Source organism: Ochotona curzoniae, unplaced genomic scaffold (assembly GCF_017591425.1).
Source record: "Ochotona curzoniae isolate NIBS_2020 unplaced genomic scaffold, NIBS_Ocur_1.0 contig_54, whole genome shotgun sequence".
Taxonomy (NCBI): Eukaryota; Metazoa; Chordata; class Mammalia; order Lagomorpha; family Ochotonidae; genus Ochotona; species Ochotona curzoniae.
In genome coordinates, this window is record NW_024466464.1 from 590,726 (window position 1) to 615,368 (window position 24,643).

The 24,643-nt window shown below is 56.2% G+C and overlaps 1 protein-coding gene across 1 annotated transcript in view; it reads left to right on the plus strand.

Annotated features, from left to right (window-relative positions):
• The window catches only part of PMS2 (PMS1 homolog 2, mismatch repair system component), a 31,261-nt gene extending 7,786 nt beyond the window's left edge, over positions 1–23,475 (plus strand). The window contains exons 6-15 of the mRNA XM_040989998.1: positions 1,317–1,484; positions 1,818–1,915; positions 2,919–3,018; positions 5,889–5,973; positions 8,725–8,880; positions 10,940–11,744; positions 17,338–17,505; positions 19,888–19,988; positions 20,125–20,294; positions 22,290–23,475. Coding sequence (XP_040845932.1) covers positions 1,317–1,484; positions 1,818–1,915; positions 2,919–3,018; positions 5,889–5,973; positions 8,725–8,880; positions 10,940–11,744; positions 17,338–17,505; positions 19,888–19,988; positions 20,125–20,294; positions 22,290–22,433 — 1,995 coding nt within the window. The 3' untranslated portion in view covers positions 22,434–23,475. The remainder of the gene's footprint in view (positions 1–1,316; positions 1,485–1,817; positions 1,916–2,918; positions 3,019–5,888; positions 5,974–8,724; positions 8,881–10,939; positions 11,745–17,337; positions 17,506–19,887; positions 19,989–20,124; positions 20,295–22,289) is intronic.
• The last annotated feature ends 1,168 nt before the right edge of the window (positions 23,476–24,643 follow it).

Here is a 24,643-nt window from a genome sequence, read left to right on the forward strand (position 1 = left end):
GGGCCATCCTCCACTGCTTTCCCAGGCCACAGGCTGGGAGCTGGGAGAGAAGTGGGGCTGCAAGGACACAAACCGGTGCCCATGTGGGATCCTGATGTGTGCAAGGTGAGAATTTAGCTGCTAGGCTATCATGCTGGGCCCTCTTTCGTGTGTTTTATAGTGATGGGACAGTGCTAGGAGCCCGTCAGTGGCATCCTGGAGCTGCCTCTCTGTAGACCATCATGTGGTCACTTCCTCCCCGCGCTGTGAGGTGGGTACAGGAGGTCACTTCCCCGCAGTGTGAGGTGGGTACAGGAGGCACTTCCCCGCACTGTGAGGTGGGTACAGGAGGCACTTCCCCGCACTGTGAGGTGGGTACAGGAGACACTTCCCCGCACTGTGAGGTGGGTACAGGAGGCACTTCCCCGCAGTGTGAGGTGGGTACAGGTGGTCACTTCCCCGCACTGTGAGGTGGGTACAGGAGGCACTTCCCCGCACTGTGAGGTGGGTACAGGAGGCACTTCCCCGCACTGTGAGGTGGGTACAGGAGACACTTCCCCGCACTGTGAGGTGGGTACAGGAGGCACTTCCCCGCACTGTGAGGTGGGTACAGGAGGCACTTCCCGCACTGTGAGGTGGGTACAGGAGGCACTTCCCCGCACTGTGAGGTGGGTACAGGTGGTCACTTCCCCGCACTGTGAGGTGGCACTTCCCCGCACTGTGAGGTGGGTACAGGAGACACTTCCCCGCACTGTGAGGTGGGTACAGGTGGTCACTTCCCCGCACTGTGAGGTGGCACTTCCCCGCACTGTGAGGTGGGTACAGGAGGCACTTCCCCGCACTGTGAGGTGGGTACAGGTGGTCACTTCCCCGCACTGTGAGGTGGCACTTCCCCGCACTGTGAGGTGGGTACAGGAGGCACTTCCCCGCACTGTGAGGTGGGTACAGGAGGCACTTCCCGCACTGTGAGGTGGGTACAGGAGGCACTTCCCTGCACTGTGAGGTGGGTACAGGTGGTCACTTCCCCGCACTGTGAGGTGGCACTTCCCCGCACTGTGAGGTGGGTACAGGAGGCACTTCCCCGCACTGTGAGGTGGGTACAGGAGGCACTTCCCCGCACTGTGAGGTGGCACTTCCCCGCACTGTGAGGTGGGTACAGGAGGCACTTCCCCGCACTGTGAGGTGGGTACAGGAGGCACTTCCCGCACTGTGAGGTGGGTACAGGATCTTCAGTCTCGATGTTGTTACTTTCCCCATGTAATCCCTGTGGGATTAAAGTAACTCGGGGCCATGTATCTGTGTTTTTTGTTTGTTTTGCTTTTTTTTTTTCCAATCAGGAGTATGCCAAAATGGTCCAGGTGCTGCACGCGTACTGCATCATTTCAACGGGCGTCCGTGTCAGCTGCACCAACCAGCTGGGACAAGGCAAGCGACAGCCTGTGGCGAGCACCAGTGGCAGCTGCAGCGTGAAGGAGAACATCGCGTCTGTGTTCGGGCAGAAGCAGGTAGTGACGCTTGCTCCCAGACATTTTCTCACCCCCGTGATGCGTGCCCTCGGTCCTTACCCACGGCACTGAGTGGCCTCTGACGGCTGGATTCCAAAGTGCGAGAGCCCCGCGTTTCTGATTGCCTGCTTCCTGCCTCTCACAGGCAGAGTGTGGCTGAGACATAACTGGGAGTGCCTGTAGGGTGACCGTGGCAGTTCAAGTCTTGGGGTCTCCGATCTCTTTGTGCCCTACACGCAGGTGACCTGGCTAGGAAGCAAGCACTCCATGGCTTGCAGAGAGCGGTCGGCCTGTCCTCCTCAGGCGGCTAACTGCACGCTTGTCTCCCTCCAGTTACAAAGCCTCCTGCCCTTCGTGCAGCGGCCCCCCAGCAACCCCGTGTGTGAGGAGTACGGCCTCAGCTGCTCTGAGACGCTGCACAACCTCTTCCAGTAAGTTCCGTCCCTGCCAGACAAGCTGCCTTCCTCTCTTTTCCTCCTAAAGATAGTCTTTCTTATATCTTTTAAAATTATTTTTAAGGTCCTTTATAAAACAGTTGGCTATATTTCATAGAAAATGAGATTCATAGATAAGTTTAACTTGTGCAAAACTTTTTTTTTTTAAGATTTACTTATTTTTATTGCAAAGTCAGATACACAGAGAGGAGGAGAGACAGAGAGGAAGATCTTCCGTCTGTTGATTCACTCCCCAAGTGACCACAACATTGTGCAAAAAATTTTAAAAGGCAATTGTAGTGGTTCTGTTTGTTTTTATAATGTGCTTGTTCCATCGACTTTTTGAAGGCCTCTTGTGTTGCTGCTACAGATTGGTGTTTGGAGTGTGGTAGGGCGGGCTTATTTCCCTGCTCAGGGTTGACGCACTGCACGTTGGCACCTGTTGTAAATTGCTGTACATGAGTGGTCTTTGGGGGTCTGGCGGGCCGGCAGGCCAGCAGCATTAGGGCAGCGTAAGAGCAGCAGCTACGTGCTGGACGGGCTTGGGGCCGTAAAGACAGCTCCCATCATCGATCCCATCCCGCCAATCGCTTCTGCTGCGGGCCTGTGATGTCTCTGTGCATTTAGGGAAAAATGCAGACCCATGGTAGAGCCCCGCTCAGGAGCTGCACTGGACTGACGCCTCCGGCAACGTGGTGTGCCCATCCAGCACAGAGAACATGGGCCAGACCCTGGCTCCGAGTGGGTGCGTTCCAGGACAAGTCTACTCGAGTCCACTCACAGCGGTTCTGGGTCCCCCCATGCGGGCCCCGAACGTCTCAGGGAAGGACAGAGGAGAGGGTGTGAGCCTCTGTGTTGCCTGGGCTGGACTCAGTGACCATAGGGGCTCTAGAAGGTTCCGGAGGCCTGGGCTGATGGGGCATGCTGTGCTTGTCCGTGGAGAAGTGTTTCTGCTGGCTTCGTTCTGGAGCGCTGCCCTCATTGTGTGCGCTTTGCACAGTATCTCAGGTTTCATATCGCAGTGCACCCACGGTGCGGGAAGGAGCTCAACCGACAGACAGTTTTTCTTCATCAACCGACGGCCTTGTGACCCAGCCAAGGTATTTATGTGATGTATGCAACTCTTTGTGTGTGTTTACTCTTTACGTCTTTAACTTTCTCTTTAATTAATTTATCATTTGATGATTTTTTTTTTCTACATTAGCAGTTTATGTTGAATTCGGGGCTTTTAGTTAAAAAACATGTATTTATTCTTTTTTTTATTAAAGATTTATTTTTTAATTATTTTTTATTGGAAAGGCAGATATACAGAGAGGAGAGACAGAGAGGAAGATCTTCTGTCCGATGATTCACTCCCCAAGTGAGTGCAATGGCCGATGCTATGCCGGTCCGAAGCCAGGATCCAGGAACTTCTTCCGGGTCTCCCACGCGGGTGCAGGGTCCCAAGGCTTTGGGCCGTCCTCGACTGCTTTCCCAGGCCCCAAGCAGGGAGCTGGATGGGAAGTAGAGCTGCCAGGATTAGAACTGGCGCCCATATGGGATCCCGGGCGTGTTCAAGGCAAGGACTTTTAGCTGCTAGGCCACGCTGCCAGGCCCTATATTTATTCTTAAAGCGTTATAATCTCTATTTGAAAGAGTTGCAGAGGGAGAGGTGAATCCTGGTTCACTAACTCACTCCCGAAGTGTCTCCCGTAGCCAGGGCTGGGCCAGGCTGAAGCCGGGAGCCTAGAACACCGTGTAGAAGTCTCATTGGATGTCAGGGGCCCAGGAACCTGGGCCATCTTCTGTTTTTCGAGGCCTGTTTACAGGGAGCTGGATGGGAAGTGAAGCAGCCAGGTTTTGAACCGGTACCCTCATGGGATGCCAGCATCTCAGGCAGGGCCTTAGTGCACTGTGCTACAGCCCTGGCTCCTAAAAGATATTCTTTGTGGTGGAGTGGGTTAGGCTGCCACTTGCGGTAATGGCATGCCGTATCACAGTACTGATTGCAGTCCCCCACTCTGCTGTTAATCCAGTGCCCTGCTCATGTGCCTGGGAAGGCAGACGGCAAAGACCCAACTGCTTGGGCCCCTGCCGGCGTGTGGAAGACCCAGCGGGAGCTCTGGGCTCCTTGCTTTTGGCCTGCCCCCGTCCCAGCTGTGTGGGCGTCGAACAGCATTTCTTACAGAACGTGAATCCGCATGTGGAAGGTCTTTATCTTTCACATGTTCTGTCTTTCCAGTAAATAGTAATACAAATAGAAAGAATATTTTAAAAATTGTGAATAGGAAGGTATTATTTTAGGCACTTACAAAGGTCTGTGCAGTTGTGTCAAATGCCTGTATGTGTATATATATGTGTATTACATGTATGTGTGCATGGATGTGCACAGCTGGGCGAACACACAGCCATGACAGCCTGTCACAGCCTGCCCCAGTGCCACAGTGCCCCAGGACCACAGTGCCCCAGTGCCCCAGGGCTGCAGTGCCCCAGGGCCGCAGTGCCCCAGTGCCCCAGGGCCGCAGTGCCCCAGGGCCGCAGTGCCCCAGTGCCGCAGTGCCCCAGGGCCACAGTGCCCCAGGGCCGCAGTGCCCCAGTGCCGCAGTGCCCCAGGGCCACAATGCCCCAGGGCTACAGTGCCCCAGGGCCACAATGCCCCAGTGCCCCAGTGCACTGCCCTGCGGGGGTTCCCGAACACCGACAGAGCACACGGTGTCTGTTTACAGAAGAATGAGGGCCCTGCTGCAGACTTTCTGTTTTGGTTTTGTTTTGTTTTTTAATTACTTACTTTTTCGATTGAAAGGCAGAGTTAGAGAGTGAGGGAGAAGGAGAGGCAGAGAAAGAGAGAGAGAGAGAGAACTTTCCCACGGGTTCACTCGTAGATGGCTGGGACTAGAGCAGGCTGAAGCCAGGAGCCAGGAACTTCATGCAGACCTGTCACACGGGTGCAGGCGCCCAAGCGCTTGGGCCGTCCTCCGCTGCTTTCCCAGGCCATGAGCAGGGAGCTGGCTCGGAAGTGGACCCAGTGCCCATGTGGGATGCCAGCGTGACCATCTAACTACAGCAGCAGCCTGCTTGCCTTAGAGTTGAGGGATTTGTCTTGATTTCAGGGTTCCTGGGTTCCCCCCACTGACACAGTACTTATTTATTTTAATTGAAGCAATTACTGAGAGAGAGAAGGAGAAGCAGAGATCTTACATCTGCTGGTTCACTCCCCAGATGGCCGCCTTGGCCCAGCTGTCCGAAGCCAGGAGCCGGGAATTCCATCTGAGTCCCCCACATGTGTGCTAGGGGCGAGTGGCTGGGTCATCAGCTGCCTTCCCAGGGTGCCCATTAGCAGAGAGCTGAGTGGCAGGTGAAGCTGCCAGGATGGGAACCAGGGCTCAGATAAGCACTGTAGGCGTTTCAGATGGCAGCTTAACAGGCTGCACCATGGCACTGGTCCCTTCCCCAAACCTCCGAAATCTCCTTGGGCGTGTCTGAGCTTAGCAGATTGATTGTTGTGTACTTGTCTGCTGGTGGGGAAGCCGTGTGGTGAGAGCATCGCAGGAGTGGTGTGCGCGTTCCCCTGACTTCTCTCTGCGTCAGGTGTCTGGGGCGTCACAGGAGTGGTGTGTGTGTTCCCTCCTGACCTCTCTCTGCGTGCAGGTGTCTGGGGCGTCACAGGAGTGGTGTGTGCATTCCCCTGACCTCTCTCAGTGTGCAGGTGTCTGGGGCGTCACAGGAGTGGTGTGTGCGTTCCCCTGACCTCTCTGCGTGCAGGTGTCTGGGGCGTCACAGGAGTGGTGTGTGCGTTCCCCTGACCTCTCTGCGTGCAGGTGTCTGGGGCGTCACAGGAGTGGTGTGTGCGTTCCCCTGACCTCTCTGCGTGCAGGTGTCTGGGGCGTCACAGGAGTGGTGTGTGCGTTCCCCTGACCTCTCTCTGCGTGCAGGTGTCTGGGGCGTCACAGGAGTGGCTGCCTGCGTTCCCCTGACCTCTCTCTGCGTGCAGGTCTCCAGGCTCGTGAACGAGGTGTACCACATGTACAACCGGCACCAGCATCCGTTCGTCGTTCTGAACATTGCTGTTGACGCAGGTGCGTGCCCCTGAGGCTTCCGCCAGCCGGGTGCTTTGGTCCTCCCGAAAGAATTAAAAGGAATTATTGAGCCCCGATGTGGTTGGAAAGAGAACGATTTATGTGATATGGGTTCATGTAGATTTTCTTCTTTTCTGATTAAAACTGTATTCATTGTATCATTAGGAAAATGGACTTGTTTTTTAATTTCAAGCAAGAAAAGATGAAAATGTTTGCCCAAGGTGCCAGCACCGTGGTACAGTAGGTTAAGCTGCTGGTTTCAATGCTGACATCACACAGCAGAGTGCTGGCTGTCCTGCTTGTAGGCTGGCTACCTTTGAATGCACATGGCAGGGGAGCGGATAATGGCTCAATACCTGGACCCCTGCCACCCATGAGGGAGACTGCGCGGAACTCCAGGCTCCTGGCTGTTACTTGGTCCCACCCTGGTTGCTGCGGGCATTTGGGGAGTAAGCAGTTGGAAAATCTTTGTCTTTCTAAATCTATCTTTCAAATAAAATGTGTATTTTTTTAAAGATTTATTTTTATTGGAATCAGATTTACAGAGAGAAGGAGAGACACAGATTGTCCATCCACGAGTTGATTCACTACCCAGGTGGGCCACAGTGGCCCGAGCTGAGCCAATCCAAAGCCAAAAGCCGGGAGCCAGGAGTTTCTTCCAGGTCTTTCATGCCGGTGCAGGGTCCCAAGGCTTTGGCTTATCCTCGCCTGCTTTCCCAGGCCACAAGCAGGGAGCTGGATGGGAAGTGGGGCAGCCAGGACATGAACCAGCACCATAATGGATCCTGGCATATGCAAGGCAAGGACTTTTGCCACTAAGCTACCATACCAGGCCCAAAATGTAAATTTTTTTAAAATTATTTTTTAACTATTTATTTGAAAGAGTCACAGAGAGAGGGAGATGTTGTGGCAGAGAAAGAGGTCTCGCATCTGCTTGTTTATTCCCCAAATGTCTGCAGTGGCTAGAGCTGGGCCAATTTAAAACCAGGAGCCAGGAGCTTGCTGCGTTTCCCATGTGGGTGTAGCACAGCAGAAACTTGAGCCACTGTCACTTGCTTTCCCCGACTGTAAGCAAGGGGCTGGATTGGAAGTGGAGGAGCCAGGACTTGAGCCAACACCCATGTGGGGTGTGCTGCAGGCAGAGGCTTAGCTTGCTGTACAACAGCATTGGCCCAAGAGTGACGGAGAGATGGGAATCTTTCGTCCGCTTACGTGCTGTTTAAATAGCTGCAGCTGCCAGGACCGAGCAAGGCCAAAGCCAGGAGCTGGGTCCTGGTCTCACGCAGGTATCAGGAGCCCGAGTCCTTGGGCCATTTCCTGTCTGCCCAGGTGCATCGGCCAGAAGCTGCAGCTTGAACCAGTGTTCCTCTGTGGGGTGTGGATGTCAAAACCGGGCAGCCTGACCCACTGGGCCACAACGCCGGCCGCCCCCCAAAAGCGACTGAAAACTCTGTGTGTTGGGGGAGTGTTTAGAACATTTGTGGAAATTGAATTTTTGGAGAAAGTTACATGTGGATTTGAAAACATGTTTGCCCAAAGCTAGTCTCTTCATTCTGTTTGCCCATGACCTTTTGAAATGCACCACATATCTTTATTTAATTATTTGTTTATTTTAGATGATGTTTACATGGTTGATTGGGGTGGGGAGGATCTAGGGTTAGGGAGAGGTGGGTCTGATCATTGTTTCCAAGCTTATTTCTTCTTCTTGTTTCGGGGGGCGGGGAGAGATAAAGGGATAGGCCATTCCCAGCCTGCCAACCATCCCAGTACCCGAGGATGGGGCAAGGCCACCTGATGTCAACCCAGGGTCACAATGGCGCATGTTCTGAAGGTTCTGCCCAGCGGATGCAGTAGTTTGGAAATGCTGTCAGTGTCGCCCATCTGTGGATGAGGAATCCCTTCCAATGTCCATTGACTGACACCATCGGTCTTACGGTTTCCAGTCAGCCAGATATTTGCTGTCATTGTTTGGCTGGGTAGTTGTCCGTATGTTCTGTTCTCCGTTCTCTGCTGTGGTACCAGATGTCCTCTGCAGGCCCCAGTGAGCTGTCATGTCCTCCGTGTGCACCGTGGTCTGCCATCCAGCACTCCATCTTCAGCACTGGGGAGGACCAGTTCTAGGTGGTGAGCCAGGCAGCCCAGGATCTGCTGAACCCCCACCCATGGGGCTCATGGATCAGTACCCAACACACACGAGACCTCAAGGACCTGGGCCAGGAGACCCAAGCCCTAGTGGACCCTCCCATCCCCAGGGATCATGGACCTGACACCCTCCCACTATGTAGGTGGGCCCCAGGATCTGGGCCAGAAGACCAAAGGCCCACCTGGAACCCCCACCCCTGAGGCTCACGGGTTCAGCACCCACCATACAGGCGGGCTCGGTGAGCTGGATCCTCCAGGCCCCCTAAGATACCCCACACATGTTTAGCTGTTTCCTTAAGATACATACCTGGATAGAATGATTGAGTCATTGTGCACATCGGCTCACCATGTAGTAACTTTGTTGTCTAAATGCTAAGTTCATTCGTGGATAAAATATCATAGTTTACTTTTATTACCTAACGAGTTATACATTCACATCTTTGCGTATTTTGTCTCTTTCAAAAATTGTTCTTTCTTTGTTTGAAAAAGCTAATGCTACAAGTTTTGAGTATTAATCAGGATACTAAAATGGCTTTTGCGAGAAAGTGGCAGCGAGGTGTGCGTTGCCCACGGTGGGCTTCACCCAGCGTATTTCCTTCTGCACCTCAGAATGTGTCGACGTGAATGTGACCCCAGATAAAAGACAGATCTTACTGCAAGAGGAGAAGCTTCTGTTGGCAATCTTGAAGACCTCTTTGATGGGGATGTTCGACGGGGACGTGAACAAAGTCGCTGTCAGCCAGCAGCCTCTGTTGGATATTGAAGGTGAGGAAGGGCCACCTGCCCACGGCTTCTCGAGCTGTCCGCGGGGTACGGGTCTTCCCCGTGGCTTGAGTTGTTCTATTATTTATTTATTAAAGATTTATTTATTTTTCATTACAAAGTCAGATATACAGAGAGGAGGAGAGACAGAGAGGAAGATCTTCGTCCGGTGACTCACTCCCCAAGTGAGTGCAATGGCCGGTACTGCGCTGATCCGAAGCCGGGAACCAGGAACCTCCTCCAGGTCTCCCACAAGGGTGCAGTGTCCCAAGGCCTCAGGCCGTCCTCAATTGCTTTCCCAGGCCACAAGCAGGGAGCTGGATGGGAAGTAGGGCAGCTGGATTATAACTGGTACCTGTATGTGGTGCCAGTGCCACAGATGGTGAGTTTGCCTGCTACACCTTGGCACCAGCCCTTCTTTTATGCTTTTAAAGATTTGCTTTATTTATTTAAAAGGCAGAGTTACCAATCCAGCGAGGAAGACAGATCTTTACTCTCTTAAAACACCGTTTGGTGAGACTCTGACTTCTCAGTTGACTGTCTCTGTCTTGACACTTTGAGGCGTGCAGCTGCTCGGTGCTCGTGCGAGTCCCAGTGCCCTGTGACCCCTGGTGCCGTGTGAGTCCCGATGCCGTGTGAGTCCCGATGCCGTGTGGCCCCTGCTGCTGTGTGAGTCCCGGTGCTGTGTGGCCCCTGCTGCCGTGCGAGTCCTGGTACTGTGTGAGTCCCGGTGCCGTGTGGCCCCTGCTGCCGTGTGAGTCCCGGTGCCGTGTGGCCCCTGCTGCCGTGCGACTGCTCTGTGCTTGTGTGGTTTACCTGGCCCAGAGTGCCTTGTGTGTGTGTGCAGGCCACATCGCTTCCCACAGCGTTCTCTCTGTCTCCTGCACCTGTGGAGCCGGTCTTGGGTGTACTTCCCACGTCCGCGTTCGTGGAGCTTCTTCCCCTGTCTGGATTCATGCCTCGTCAGATTCGGGCAGTGCTGGCCCTGACTTCCTGTGGATGATCTGGGTCCCCCGGGACCCCACGGTGCCTCTCACTGTGCCTCGTGCGTCCGACAGGCCCCTCACTGGGTTCGCCCTGGCTGTTGCTCCTGCAGGGGCTGCTCAGCTGATCCCCTCCGCTGTCCCCCTGCAGGTTCTGTGGCTTCCTGCCGCTGAGCTCATCTCGTGCCTTCTTTACTTCAGTTGTGCAACTGCTCGACTCTGGAATTCCTATATTTTTCTCTTTATTGGTAATCTCATCTAATTCTTTAGATGTAGTTTCGTATCTGAACGTATCTTAAAAAACCAGTTTGAAAATCTTCTATCCAGCGAATTCCTTCTTCTGGCCCCATCTGAGCGTGTTGACAATTTCTCTGATGGAGGAGCCACACTTTCTTGTGTGTGTTTGTTTTTGGCAAGTTTCCTCTTGTTGTAGAGAACTTGGGCCTCTTGAATCTTAGGATTTTTCACCGTCCTCAGGCCCTGTGCTTCCCGAGCCTTTCCTTGTCGATGCGTGGTGGGCTGCTGTCTGCCCAGCTGGCAGCGGTGCCGACTGTACCCAGGGGACTGCGCGTCAGGACCTGCCCGGGCTGTCCGGCCTCGTGCCCGTCCTGCCCTGGAGAGAGGTGGGGACAGTGCCCAGCCCACCTCGTCCTCCCGAAGGTGGCTGCTGTGTGACAGCCATCATGACTGGTTGGTCTTCAGGGGGCCGCACGCCTGGGAAGGCACAGCCGAGACTGGCTGTCCTCATGAATAAACATTCTCTGGTTGATGTAACTACCAGAATTGTGGAAAAGTTGGGTTTTAGAGGTTTTGCCAGGTCATTGCTGTGGTCTCCGCTGTTCTGCCCAAGGTCACTGCCTCCCTAGTGCCTGCCGCCTGCGGTGTCCTGTTAGGGCGATGGCCACAAAGCCGGTGGACGTCTGTAGCGATGCCCACTTCTGACGTGCTGAGCTCCTTTTGTCTCCCCACGAGCAAGGCGCACAGTGTCCCTCTTTCCTGAAGCAGCGGTTGGCGTGGAAATAGCTTCCCATTGCGTCCCCTGCCGCCTCTAAAGCCCTTCTCTCTTCCTGTCTCTTTAGGCAACTTCATAAAAGCGCACACGGTGGACATGGAGAGACCTGGCCCAGAGAAGCAGGCCAGCTGCCCCTCGGCCAGCACTCCGGGCGGGGAGCAGAGGAGGGCAGTGTCTGTCTCCAGGCTGAGAGAGGCCTTCTCGCTCCGTTCGGTGTCTCAGAGCCCAGAGCCTCCTGCGCCTGGGCGGGCCTCCCCAGTGCGCGGCAGGGCAGTGGTGTCATGCAAGGCCTCAGGCCCCAGCCCTCTCCCTGGCTCTGTCACTCTCAGAGGCGAGCAGGACCCTCGGGTGGAGGCTGTGAGTCCCAGCAAGAGTGCCTGTCGCCCTGTGGGTGAGGCAGGCAGGGAGGAGGCCTTGGGGCCTAGCAGCACCCCAGCTGACTCTGAGAGCAGGCTCAGCAGCCCGGACTGTGCAGCAGGGTCCCTGGAAGACCGACTGTCCCAGGAAACTGTGTCACAGCCCACAGAGGCCTCAGAGTCTCACGAGAAGTGCCACGAACAACGAAAACGCCTCCGAGTCCCATCTGCACCTGCTGGCCTCTCGTCCCCAAGCGCCAAGCGTGGGAAGCTGGACGGTGCTTCCTTGTGCGGGGGCACTCGGGATGGACCGGTGGCTCAGCCTGACGTGGCTGTGAGCATCCGGAAACGTGTCGTCCCCCTGGACTTCTCCATGAGCTCCTTGGCTGAGCGGGTGAGGCGCTTGCTGCAGCAGGAACCGTCGAGTCGAGGCGAAGCCGGCTACCGGAGGTTCCGCGCCAGGATCTGCCCCGGGGAGAACCAGGCAGCCGAGGAGGAGCTGAGGAAGGAGATCAGGTAGGCTGCTGCCGGCCACGCCTGGGACCCGTGGCAGAGCACAGCCTGTCTCCGCCTGCCTGGCTGTGCTGCGGGTCCACGGGCTTCCTTGGCCGTGGCTTTGGTGCGCTCCGGGGGGCCCTGCCGCCTCCACGCCCTGATGCTGGGGCAGCTCAGAGGTCAGCTTTACCTCGCCCCCCGGAAGTGCTGTTTCTCTTCACACGTGCTTCTCTCGTCCGTCATGTGCATTCTCTTGGTGTCTTCCCCCCTTTCTCTTTATTAACTTGTGGAGCAGACACAGAGAACCCCCAACTGCTGGTTCACTGTCCAGATGCCCCGAGGGCCTGGGGCACCCTAGGCTCCCACATGGGTGGCAGGGCCTGCATTGCTTCAGCCATCCCTGCTGCCTGCCCTGGTCTGCCTGGGCAGCAGTCTGGAGTGGTAAGTCAGAGGCGGGAGGCAGGCCAGGGCAGCCCTGCCACGGGATCCAGGCATCTAGTGGGCATCGTAGGTGCCAGCCCCATGTTGGCTTGTGTCCTGTTCTGCTGCCGGCTGAAAGCGTTTTCTCAGCATGCCTGCTGGGGGTCCTCCTTCCTGGCCCTGGGACATCCTCGAGGAAGCTTCTCAGTGCCAGGGGACATCTCCCTCTGCACATAGCTGTCTGCTGTCTGCGAGTGTAAGTTACAGCAGCAAGCACGTCATCACACCTGTGGGTAAATGAGAACGAGTGTCACTGTAAGGAAGGCAGAACACTCTCCCTGCCCCTCTCTGCTTGTTCTTTTAAGATTTACTTATTTGAAAAGTAGAATTATAGATCTTCAATCCACTGGTTCACTCCCCAAATGGCTGCAGTAGCTAGGGCTGGGCCAGGCCAAAGTCAGGAGCCAGGAGCTCCATCCAGGTCTCCAGCATGAGTGGAAGGACCCCCAGTGCTCAAAAAGTGGAACAGCTTGCGCCTGCACTGGCTGCTAGTGTCGCCAGCAGCTGCTTAACCCACTGTGCCATGATGCTGTCCACTTCTGCCGCTTTATTCTCAGTAACGTAGCTTTTTTTTTTTTAAAGATTTATGATTTTTTTTTATTGGAAGGCAGATATACAGAGAGAAGGAGATATAGAAAGATCTTCCATCTGCTGGTTCGCTCCCCAAGAGGCTGCAACAGCTAGAGCTGAGCCGGTCCAAAGCCAGGAGTCAGGAGCTACTTCCAGGTCACCATGTGAGTGCAGGCTTTGGGCCATCCTCTACTGCTTTCCCAGGCCACAAACAGAGGTGGAGGGAAGTTGAGTGGCCGGGATTAGAACTGGCGCCCATATGGGGTTCCAGCACTTGAAGGGGGAAGATTTAGACAGTAGGCTACCATACAGGGCCCGTACTATTGCTTTTTACAATGTTGGCTTGTCTTGGCTATGTTGCAAGACTTCCCGTCCGTGTGTCTGTCTCATCAGCTGTTCAGCTGTGGTCTGTCCTGTCCCTTGCAGCTTGGTCACCCTGAATGTGCATAGCACTTGCTGTCTGGGCCACACAGGTTTTCCTTGAGTCAGGGTAGGCCTTCTTCCTCAGTGAGCGCTGGGTGAGTGCCAGGGCACTCACAGTGTCTAGCTTACATTAAAAAGAGTTTCGGGGTGGCGGTGTGGCATATTGGGTTAAGCATCCATATGGATACCGGTTTGAGTCCCGGCTGCTCCACTTTCCATCAGATGCCCTGCTATTGCACCTGGAAAAGCAGGTAGGTTCAAGTCCCTGTGCCCACGTGGGAGACGCGGAGCTCCAGGGATGGAGCCAGGGCAGGAAGACCTTTCCTTTTGTGATTCTGCTTTTCAAATAAATAGAGAACTTTTTAAAAAATGTCAGGAACTGCTGTGTGGAGCCAACGTGCAGAGCCTGGCACCTCGTTCTGTGCCTGTGGCTGTGCCTGTGCGCACGCGCACCCACGCTCACGGGGCGCAGTCGGACCTGTGTGATTGCTGGGGAGAGACCTGCGGCACATCCCATGTCTCGTGTTTCTGTCCTTGGGACTTTTTTCTTTTTTGGCTCTCATCAAATGAAAATTAAGTAATTTAAAAATTTAAATTAAAATGTATATATTTATTTTAATTTGCTTACAAGACAGTAAGGGATTTGTTTTCTTTGTCTGGTTCACTCTCCAAATGGCCGCAGTGACTGAGACTGGAGCAGGCTGCAGCCAGGAGCCTGGAACTGCATGCAGGCCGAGCACGTGGCCCGTCGTCTCTGCTTTCCCAGGTGTGTTAGTAGGGAGCTGGACTTGGAGCAGAGAAGCTGACACGGGTGGGGTGTCCCCCGTGGCCGCCTTCACCCCTCAATCATAGTTCCTGCCCTGTCATTTTTTTTTTAAGATTTATTTATTTTTATTGTAAAGGCAAATATATATAATATATAGCAAGGAGGAGAGACAGAGAGGAATATCTTCCATTTAATGGTTCACTCCCCAAGTGACCACAACGGCAGGGGCTGTGCCTATCCGAAGCCAGGAGCCAGGAGCTCTTCCAGGTCTCCCACACGGGTGCAGGATCCCAAGGCTTTGGGCCATCCTCGACTGCTTTCCCAGGCCACAAGCAGGGAGCTGGATGGGAAGTGGAGCTGCCGGGATTAGAACAGGCGCACATATAGGATCCTGGCACATATAAGGCAAGGACTTTAGCTACTAGGCCACAGCGCCGAGTCCCCTAACTGTCATTTTTAAGAACAGTGGTTTTCATCAGTGCCTTTCTCTCCTGTCGCGCATTGTGAATTTGGTACACGTGAGAATCACTTAAGGAGCCCATGGGAACAGCAGCACGCCTGGCCGCCCTGCAGGGGAGCTCGTTCCCGAGGACCTGGGGCCCAGGACTCTGTATTTCTGACACGCCCCTGCTGGGTCTGGCTGTGAAACTCCAGTCCCCTGGCATGGGCCTGGGGCTCCCGGGCACAGCGGCCGCGTGGCCTGTGCTGTGCTGATGAATGGGAGGTTTATTCACTCCTCCTGAGAACTGCATCTCATGAGAAAGACTGAGATGGACACAGGGCGGTAGGTGAAGCAGCCTTGTTCCTGAGAGCGGGCTGTGCTTTGCTCATCCTCTTTGTAAAGCCATGTGTTGTGGAGTGTGGCAGGAGCTGGCCCTGCCAAGGACACAGGCTCTGTCCACAGTGACCCCCGTGGGCCGCTGGGTCAAGCTCACACAGCTCCCGGGAGAGGTGGAATCTGCCAGTGCCAGCTTAGGGGCTCCAGCTCCAGTGTGTTCCCACCTGCTTCTGGACCCTGGTGCACTGTTAGGCTCTGACAGTGGAGGGCGCCAGAGGCACACAGTAAAGCCAAGCTTTCTGCTTCTGGACGCCCACTACCCCTGTCCTCCCGCAGAGCAGGGCCCAGCAGAGGCCAGCCGAGGCCAACAGGGCCCAGCAGATGCCAGCAGAGGCCAGCAGGGCCCAGCAGATGCCAGCCGAGGCCAGCAGGGCCCAGCAGATGCCAGCCGAGGCCAGCAGGGCCCAGCAGAGGCCAGCAGGGCCCAGCAGGGCCCAGCAGAGGCCAGCCGAGGCCAGCAGGGCCCAGCAGATGCCAGCCGAGGCCAGCAGGGCCCAGCAGAGGCCAGCCGAGGCCAGCAGGGCCCAGCAGAGGCCAGCAGGGCCCAGCAGGGCCCAGCAGGGCCCAGCAGAGGCCAGCCGAGGCCAGCAGGGCCCAGCAGAGGCCAGCTGAGGCCAGCAGGGCCCAGCAGGGCCCAGCAGAGGCCAGCCAACCTCTGCGGTGCTCACCCTGGCAGCTTCGCTCTGTCCTGCAGGCAGCGGCCACTCCTGCTATGCACATCAGCAGGTGGGGCCTCTTGCAAGAGGTCCTCTGGGCCGCCCTCCCTGATCCCTTAGGGGTCACAGTTGTTGTTTTTTTTTTTTTTCTCTATTTTTGACATCCTTCATTTAGTAAATAAGGGCAAAAAGGTTCAAGGGCTACAGGAAAGTGAGTAAAACTATTATTTCCACATTGTTTTTGTCATGTATCTGGGGAAAAGGGGGAGATAAAGGGAGAAGCCCCACCCAGTCTCCCACCCATCCCAGGTCCCTGAAGTGGGGCATGCTGCGAGGGTCTTGCTCAAGTGGTTTTGATAGTTCAACAGCCAATCTCACCACTCCAAGCACGATGAGGTCACTGTAGAATCCACTGATTGACGTAGTCCACCTTAGAGTCTCGGTTCGCCCAGTATTTCACTGCCAACTTATAGCTGGGGTAGTTGATTGACTTGTTCTGTCTTCTGTCTTTTCTTGGTTAGGGTTCTGAGTCCGGCAGTTTGATTGGGAAGATCCCCAAAGAAACTTTGTCTAAGGTGTTCCCAGACCAGATTCTTGTGTGTACTAGCAAGTACAGGGCCCAGCACAGTCCATGGCCCTGATCAGCTGGTGGTTGCAATTGCTGGGTCGGTTCTGCTTCCAGCCCTGTCTTCCACTGGAACCAATGGGTGCTGCAGTCCAGCCTGATTCTGCCCAGCACACACTCAGCCCTCACATAAACCAGTGGGAGCTGCAGCCTAGTCAGAGCGACCCACAATAACCCCCACCAGGCCCTCCCCCTGCCCTGGTTCCCGTGCTTGCCTGTATGTGCAGCAGACTAGTCCAGTCTGACCCACATCCCATTCAGCTCTCATTCATGTCAGTGGGCATTGAAGCCTAGTTCCACCTAACCAGCTCCACTCTCCAGCCCACACACATGCTGTTGGGAGCCTCTCTGTCTAGCCACCCTGCCCTGTGCTGATTTTCATGCTCTCCAGTGGGAATGGTAACCCGAGAGGGAGGAGCCCACTGTTTCCCTTCTGGGCCTCTCCCGCTCCGGGATCCTGCACTCTCCAGGTGGTGCTGGGATTCAGCTTGACAGAGTTAGCCTCCAGGACCAGCCCCTGCCAGCTGATGCTGCGGCTAAGCCCAACCAACCCTCACCCACTCTGATTTTTGTTTGCACCAGTCGAAACAGTCAGCCCAAGCTGGCTTTTCTCTAATCTGGCTTACATGAGGCCCACAGGTGTTGTAGCCCTGCCTGATCTGGTCTGCCCCCATCCCAACCCACGCTCTCCAGTGGGAGTGGTTGTCCAGCAGGGGAGCCCACATTCCCCCTGCCGGCTTTGCCCTCTCCCTTCCTGGTTCTCACCTGTGCTGTTTGGGTGCTGTGGCCACATCTGGCACAGGTCACCTCACCTTGGCATTCTGTAATGTGCACTGGTTTTTGTTGCAACCAAACCTGGCCCAACCCACACTCTGTTGAAAATCTTTTATTAAAAAAATTTTTTTTAAATTTTTATTGGAAAGGCAAATTTGCAAAACAAGAGAGAGAGAAAGATGTTTCATCTGCTGGCTTATTCCCCAAATGACCGTAATAACCAAAGCTGAGGTGATCTGGAGCCAGGAGCTTGTTCCAGGTCTCCCACGTGGGTGCAGGGTCCCAAGGCTTTGGGCCGTCCTCCACTGCTTTCCCAGGCCACAGGCAGGGAGCTGGAAGGGAAGCGGAGCCACTGGGACACAAAGCGGCATCCATAGGAGATCCCAGCACTTGAAGGTGGAGGGTTAGCCTATTGAACAGTCGTGCTCGCCCTGAAAAATCATCTTTTCTGAGCTCCTCCAATTAATGTTGTCTGCCTGCAGTAAAACGATGTTTGCGGAGATGGAAATCATCGGTCAGTTCAACTTAGGGTTCATCATCACCAGACTGAAGGAGGACCTCTTCATAGTGGACCAGCACGCCACGGACGAGAAGTACAACTTCGAGATGCTACAGCAGCACACGGTGCTCCAGGGCCAGCGGCTCATAGCGTGAGTTGGTCCGTGCGTGTGTCGGCTGCCCGTGTCGCTCCCGCGCTTAGCGAAGCCTGCTGGCTCGTGTGTGTGCGCGCATATGCCTGTCCGTCCGTGTCAGCTGGGGCCATATGCATGCACGCAGTAGGTTTTTGCATGATTGTGGTCCTCGCTGGCCTTACCAAGTGCCTGCTCCCTTGTGGAAGCATCTCCTGTGTATCGGTTGGCTTCCCCTTGCCAAGCCTTCCGAGTATTGAGTGATTGGGTACCCAGCTCTGCCTGGTCAGCATGACCCTTCTCACTGACCACCGTGTCCCGGGTGGTGGGATGCACTTTACAGCTATCCAAAAGTGTAGCCAAGTAGAGGAATAAACTCAGATCAGGAAAGTTCTGCCAGCTGGGGTCAGTTCTGTCTGTTCTCTTGTTCTTTTGAAGTTGTGTGTATTTTCAGCATTAGCGAAGACATCGATAAGTGAGTTTGTGCACTGGATGAGGGTGTTTATCTGAGCTCGTCATTTGTTTCTTAGCCATTTTGTGCGTGAGAGGTCGTGGGTGGCATTACCAATTGACCCAGACTGTCACAGGCCAGTGTGGGTCCCAGGGAGACAGGCACTTGAGGGCCTCAGGGTGGAACGCACAGTTCCTGCCTGGCAGGGCCCTTGTTTCCTAACCTTCTTGCTCCCTCTGCCTGACCACCATGGCCAGCCTGCTTACTCCGTTCGTAGTGGAGTCTGTCAGTATGCGGGCCCGGGCACAGAGAGCCATCTCTGCCCAGCGCTTGTCCTACATGCCCTTCCCCACCCGCCTTCACCCCTGGTTCTCCGCAGCCCCCAGAGGCAGCGCAGGGCTCCCTTCCTTAGAGGGGCTGTGTGACCCCAGACGCAGGCCCTGCCCCAATAGCAGGGGTTTTTCTTCCTTGCCTGGAGTTAGAGTTCATGCGTTGACCATCTGCTCCCACTGCTGTGTTAGTCCCAGGAGGGCCAGGGCAGAGCCTGTGTCTGCATGGTGTGTTTGCTTTGGAGCTCGTGGTCCCTCCAGGAGGAGAGTGGTGAGGCAGCAGTGCAGGCAGAGGGAGGAGGGGGTTGGAGCTTGCCCTCTGGGTGTCCTATTGTTCAGATTCTGTTTGTCTTGAGAAAGGAGGGGAAGTTGCATTTTTGTTACATTTTTTTGAGGGGGGAGGGCAGGAGCAGGGTAAGATTGATTGATTGATTTAAAAGAGTTGCCCAGAGAGAGAGATCTTCTTCCATCTGCTGATTCACTCCCCAGATGTCTGTACTAGCCAGTGCTGGAGCAGGCCAGAGCCAGGAGCCAAGTCTTGCACAGAGAGAGAAGCCCAGGCACTTGGGCCATCTTGTGCTTTCCCAAGTGCATCAGCAGAGAACTGGATTGGAAGTGGAGCACCTTGGCCTTGAACCAGTGCTCATAAGGGGTGCCAGTGCTGCAGCCAGTGCCTTAACTCTCTGTGCTACAACACTGGCCCTTAAATAGTTAGTTTTAAAAATTTTTTAGGATTTTATTTATACTGAAAAGGCATATCAGATTTACAGAGGAGAGACAGAAAAATCTTCCATCCAATGATTCACTCCCCAAATTGTCACAATGGCTGGAGCTGAGTTGAGCCGGGCCTCCCACGCGGGTGCAGGGTCCCAAGGCTTTGGACCGTCCTCGACTGCTTTCCCAGGCCACAAGCAGGGAGCTGGATGGGAAGTGGGGCTGCTGGGATTAGAACCGGTGCCCATATGGGATCCTAGCAGTTGTAAGGTGAGAACTTAGCCATTGAGCCCTCTCACTGGACTCTCAATTGGCTTTTTAAAAGGTGTTTTTATTTATTTGTTTTAGAAGGCAGAAAAGAAAAAGATCCTCCATTCTCTGGCTCACTCCCTACAAGCTTGCAACTGCTGGGCTGGGCCGGGCCGATGCCAGGAGCCAGGAGCCAGGAGCTCAGTGTGGGTCTCCTGTGTGGGTGGCAGGGACCCACTGCTTGAGTCACCCCTTGCTGCCTTCCAGGGTGCACGTCAGCAGGCATCTAGACTCAGGGTGAAGTTCATTCTCAAGGCCAGGCAGGCCTGTCTGGGAGGTGGGCGACCCAGTGGAGCTTACCCAGTGGACCCAGTGCCCACCCTGAAGTCGTTGTCCTTAGAAGGTAGAATTCAAACCGGAAAGCCCAACCAGGCCATTGCGGTGGGGTGACGGAGTGAGGAGAGAGCAGGTGGCTCTTGCAGTCCCCTAAGCTGTAAAAAGGAGGGCATGCAGCAGGAGGAACTGCCGGGCAGTTGTGATGCCCGAATAACGGCAAGGCATGCCGCTGGATGGCATCCTTCGAGTGGCTTCTGGGAGCAGTAATAGGCACGGCTGTGTCCGTCTTGTTCCTGCCCTTGGACGTTGCTGTCTGTCTCCCAGGCCGCAGCCTCTGCACCTGACCGCTGTCAACGAGGCCATTCTCCTTGAGAACCTGGACATCTTCCGCAAGAACGGCTTTGAGTTCGTGATCGATGAAGGCGGTGAGTCACTGCACAGCCTGGCGTGGTCGGGCCTGCGCAGAGCGGCCGCGGCGGCTGGGGCCACGTTGGCTGGGTGACGCCGGCATGCTGTGCCGGCTCCACATCCCCCAGCCCCACGGATGTCTGGTTCTTTCAGCTCCGGTCACCCAAAGGGCTAAGCTGGTGTCTCTGCCGACCAGTAAGAACTGGACCTTCGGGCCGCAGGACATAGACGAGCTGCTCTTCATGCTGGGCGACAGCCCCGGGGTCATGTGTCGGCCGTCGCGCGTCCGCCAGATGTTTGCCTCCAGAGCCTGCCGCAAGTCTGTGAGTAGCCCGGGCAGGACGTGGGCCGAGCTGCTCCCTAGCTCACTCAGCAGCGCCCTGACCCTTCGCCCCTACTCTGCTTCCTGCTTGGCCTCTGTTCATTTGCTCTTGCTATGCCTGGCACAGCTGTGGCACCTCGCCAGTCCCTGAACGTGACGGGTGGTGACAGCGCCAGCACCCGGCAGTCCCTTGGGGCCCTCGGGCTGTCCCACGCGGCTGCTCCCCAGCTTCTTGCTGGGAGGTGGCTGGCTGGTGGCAGAGGTTGGGGTCCACTTCTTGTCCACACAAAGTCTCTCTAAGCAATCAGAAAGGCCAGGACTTATATCGATGAGGCCCCTAGGTGTGGCAAGTCCTGTCCTGGGTCACAGAGGCCCTGCAGCTGGTCGGTGGCAGAGAGAAAGAGAAAGAAACAGGAAAGAGGGGTGTGCCCTGTTTCAGGAAAGGACCAGCAGTGGCAGCTGGTGCAAGCGAGGGCAGTGAGCCGCTGTGGGCATGGTGGCCTGTGAGCTGCTTGCTGGAAACGAGACAGCCTTGCCCTCCCCGCCCTGGGCAAAAGTGTCACTGCAGAAGCAGTGGCAGCAAGTGCCAGGGCTTGGAGTGTGCCAGTGGAGCCGGAGGCTGCCCTGAGTGTCCAGACAGGGCACAGTGTGAGGAAAGCATGGAGCCCCAGGCTCCCCAGGGTCAGAAGTTAGAAGTAGCAGGGACTGGAGGGAGACTCAGGGTCAGGCAGGCCAGGGGCCGGGTTAAGGGACAGCGGCTGGTCAGGGGACAGCTCTGGCCCGGACCTCGTGTAGCAGCAGCCAGCGGCCCCATGAGCTGGGAACCCAGTCACACCAAGGCCTGGTATCTCAGCTGCCGTGAGGTGCCACACCAGAGTGCTGGAAGGGCTGTTGCTGAGTTCTGGGTTCTGAGCCAGCTTCCTGCCGTTGCAGACCCCTGGGGCAGCAGCGAGGGCTCAGCTGGTCAGGTTTCCGCCTCCTAGCTTGGAGACCAGCGTTGTGCTGCGGCAACCAGATTTGGCCTGGTTCAGACTCCCCACCACCCCCCTTCGCCTTCCTTGTCTCCTGATCTCTCTGTGCCTCACAAACAAATCAGTATAAATTGAAGAAGAAGGTGGAAGTGTGACTTACGCGTCCTGGGCTGAAGGTGCTGGAGGGGAGTTGAGTGAGAGGAGGGCTTTCCACCTCCAACATTCTCCAGCCAGGCTCCCTTCTGTCTGCCGGCTGTAGCGAGCCGGAGCCCTGCCCTGGGACCCATCCCCTGGCTGTGGCTGCACGTCGGTGCCACTGGTGCCGCTGGGGGAGAGGTCAGGGTCAAGTTGATCCCCTGTCCTGTCCCTCTCAGCTTCCAGTGTCTCTGCCTGCTGTGACATCTGCTCCTGTCTGTGGGAGCCTCACCGGGGAGGGGGAGGTGAGGCGCTGCTCCCAGACAGTGGGCAGGGGCATTTGAGCTAAAACCTGAGAGGAAGGTGGGTGACTCACGTGAAGATCCGGGGACGGTGTCCCGGGCAGCAGGCACAGCGGCTCAGTGACCGCCTCCTGACCTGGCCGTGACTCGGCTCTGTGACCCTTTGGGCAATGAATGAAGCAGCAGGTAAAAGATGTGGCAGTTCTCTCTGGGTCATCCTGCCTTTCAGATGGATCAGTGAACGTTAAATACATCCATCAGACTGCGGAGGACGGCTCACGGGGCAGTGTGTGCAGGGCTACTGCAGTTGACCGGGGGACAGGATGGGGCCACGGGGGGAGAGCAGGGCTGGTGCAGTGGCCAGGAGGGGTAGGGTCAGGGTCAGGTCTGACCAGTGTTTGCTGTAGAGGTGGTGCTGGGTCCGGCATGCCTGGAAGGGTTAAGGGGCTCTCTGCTCCCGAGGCGGGGCTGGCCCAGGGGTCTCCGGTGAGTGGGAACCTGGCCCAGCCTCGTCCTGGGCGAGCGCTTCCGACAGCTGCGTTTCCAGCTACAGACTGTGTCACCTGGCCCGTTGTGTCTTGTGCCCAGGTGATGATTGGCACTGCGCTGAGTACCAGCGAGATGAAGCAGCTGGTCACCCGCATGGGCGAGATGGAGCACCCCTGGAACTGTCCCCACGGAAGGCCCACGCTGCGGCATGTCGCCAACCTGGCCGTCCTTTCTCAGCAGTGACCCCTGCGTCTTGTCCCAACGCGGGGACTCTGCCGTCGGCGCAGGCAGGCTCCCGCTGGCCTTTGTGCTGTCTGAACTCTAACCTGCGCCTCGACGTCCCTCTGCCACCTCAAAGTGGCTCGAGAGACTTCTCCCAGCACTGGGCCTTGGTCACGTGGAATCCACGGTGCCTGTGCGTGTGTGTCTGCACATGTGCACACGTGCATATCCCGTTGTTTGGGCTTGTGTCCACGTGTGTGTATATATGCTTTCATGTGTGTGTGTGGTGTACAGACAAGAGCGTGTTTTACATAAGCAGGAAGAGCACTTACTGGCTTCATTCCATGAATGTGAGATTGTGGGCTTTGGCAGTGAGTGGTTCTCAACTCTGCGTCTCGTCTGGTTTTAACAAGTGATCCAGGGATTGCTGGGCCCAGGAGAAGCCAGGGAGCCAGGCCCTCGCGCTCTCAGTGTTCCCTGGGGTGGGGACAAGCCGCGACTGTGCTCTTCGCGGACCCTCATGCGGGGGCTTGGTTTTCCTTGGGGTGTGAAGCTCAGAGCAAGCTTTTCTGGAATCTCCTTCCATCTGAGCTGTGTGCGGCACCTGTGGGTCCCAGTGGCTCGCCCCACAGACCCGAGGGTGTGGTCCAGCTCTGCCCTCGCTGCTCCAGCTGCAGGCCTCCTGCTCCTGGGAGAGTAGGTCTCCATTTCCTGGGTGGCACTCCTCGGGTGCCCCGAGTCGTCCACTGTCAGTCCCTCTGCTGGTGTTGGGGGGGAGGGTGGTTTACTGAGCCTCGCTGGGACTTCTGTGGGAGCTGGCCCTCGTGGAGTGAGCTGTGTCCACATCCCCAGGAGCTGTGACCCTATCTGCTTGCACGGTAGAGGAGTCTCTGCAGACACGTTGGGGACCTAGAACTCGAGCTGGAGGAAGGCACTGCTGGCCACAGCGTGGCTGAAGCCAGGAAGAGCCAGGGAACAGACTCCTTGGCGCCTCGGAGGGGGACCGCCCTGTTAGACTGATTCACAGAACTGCGTGGTAATAAACAGGTCGCTTCTCTCCACTGGGTCTGTGGTGGTTTGTGTGCGGCAGCTATGGAGAACAGATGCCTGGATTCACCCCTTTCTGTGGGGCAGGGAGTCGAGGGGAGGGGCCCCGCTGCAGCATCTGGAGCTGAGAAAGCCGGCAGTCTGGCTCCAGAGCCCAGCCCTGGCCCTCTAGCCCTCAGGGCCCACCAGGATCTGGCAGGAGGTGAAGGTGCTGCTGCCCCTTTAAGAATGCCAGTGCACAGGGCAGAGCGGTTGCCTGGAGACGGAGCTGGGGCTGGAGGGACGCTGAGCCCAGTGAGTTGAATGCCCTGGCCCAGGTCCCGTGGGACTCCTTCCTCTCCCAAGGGGCCTGAGCAGGTGTGTGAGGACAGGGGTGCTGGTGTGGTGAGAAAATTCAGGCCATTTGAAGGCACGTGCAACTAGGATGTTCCCCTGATCCTGCGAGAACGGGAAAAGCCAACACCTCCGGGTAAGGAATGGGAGCCGCTTTCTGTGTAGGTCAGCTCGTGGGTGGGGGTGCCCGAGGGAGGGTTCGGGGTGGGTGCCTGAGGATGGCCTCGGCCAGGCTGGTGGTGCAGGCCTGGAAGGTGGGGGCTTTTGAAGCCCATCCCCAGTCCATGGCCATGGCCAGGTCACTCCTGGCAGGTCCTGGCTTGCTCTCCAAGAGGCACTGGCGCTGTTCCTGGGAGTGAGTAGGCTGGGGACCAGCCCCTTGTGCTCTGAGTACTGTGTTTAAGGACCCCACAAGTCAAGGTTAAATTGTTGTTTAGGTGGCAGAAGGGTATCGGCTTTCAGTGGAAGTTAGAAGGTGTATTTGTTTCAGAGGTGGTTACAGAGCGCGGGAGGTGCAGAGTGCTCCCCCACATGGCTGCCTCGGCTGCATCGGCCAGGCTGAAACAAGCTTAACCATCTGAGGTGTGTTGGCAGGGAGCTGGATCCCAAGTGGAGCAGCCAGGACAGAAACCAGGACTCACGCAGGCTGCCATTGCTGTGGGCAAAGGCTTACTCCTATGCACCACCCTGACAGTATCCTATTTTTATGATACGGGGTACTCAGGGCTGTTTTTCAAGCTTTAGAAAACCAAAGATAAGGGCCTTGCACAGCAGCTTAGTGGCTCAGGTCCTCACTTTGCATGCACCAGGATCCCATATAGGCGCCAGTTCTAATCCCGGCAGCCCCACTT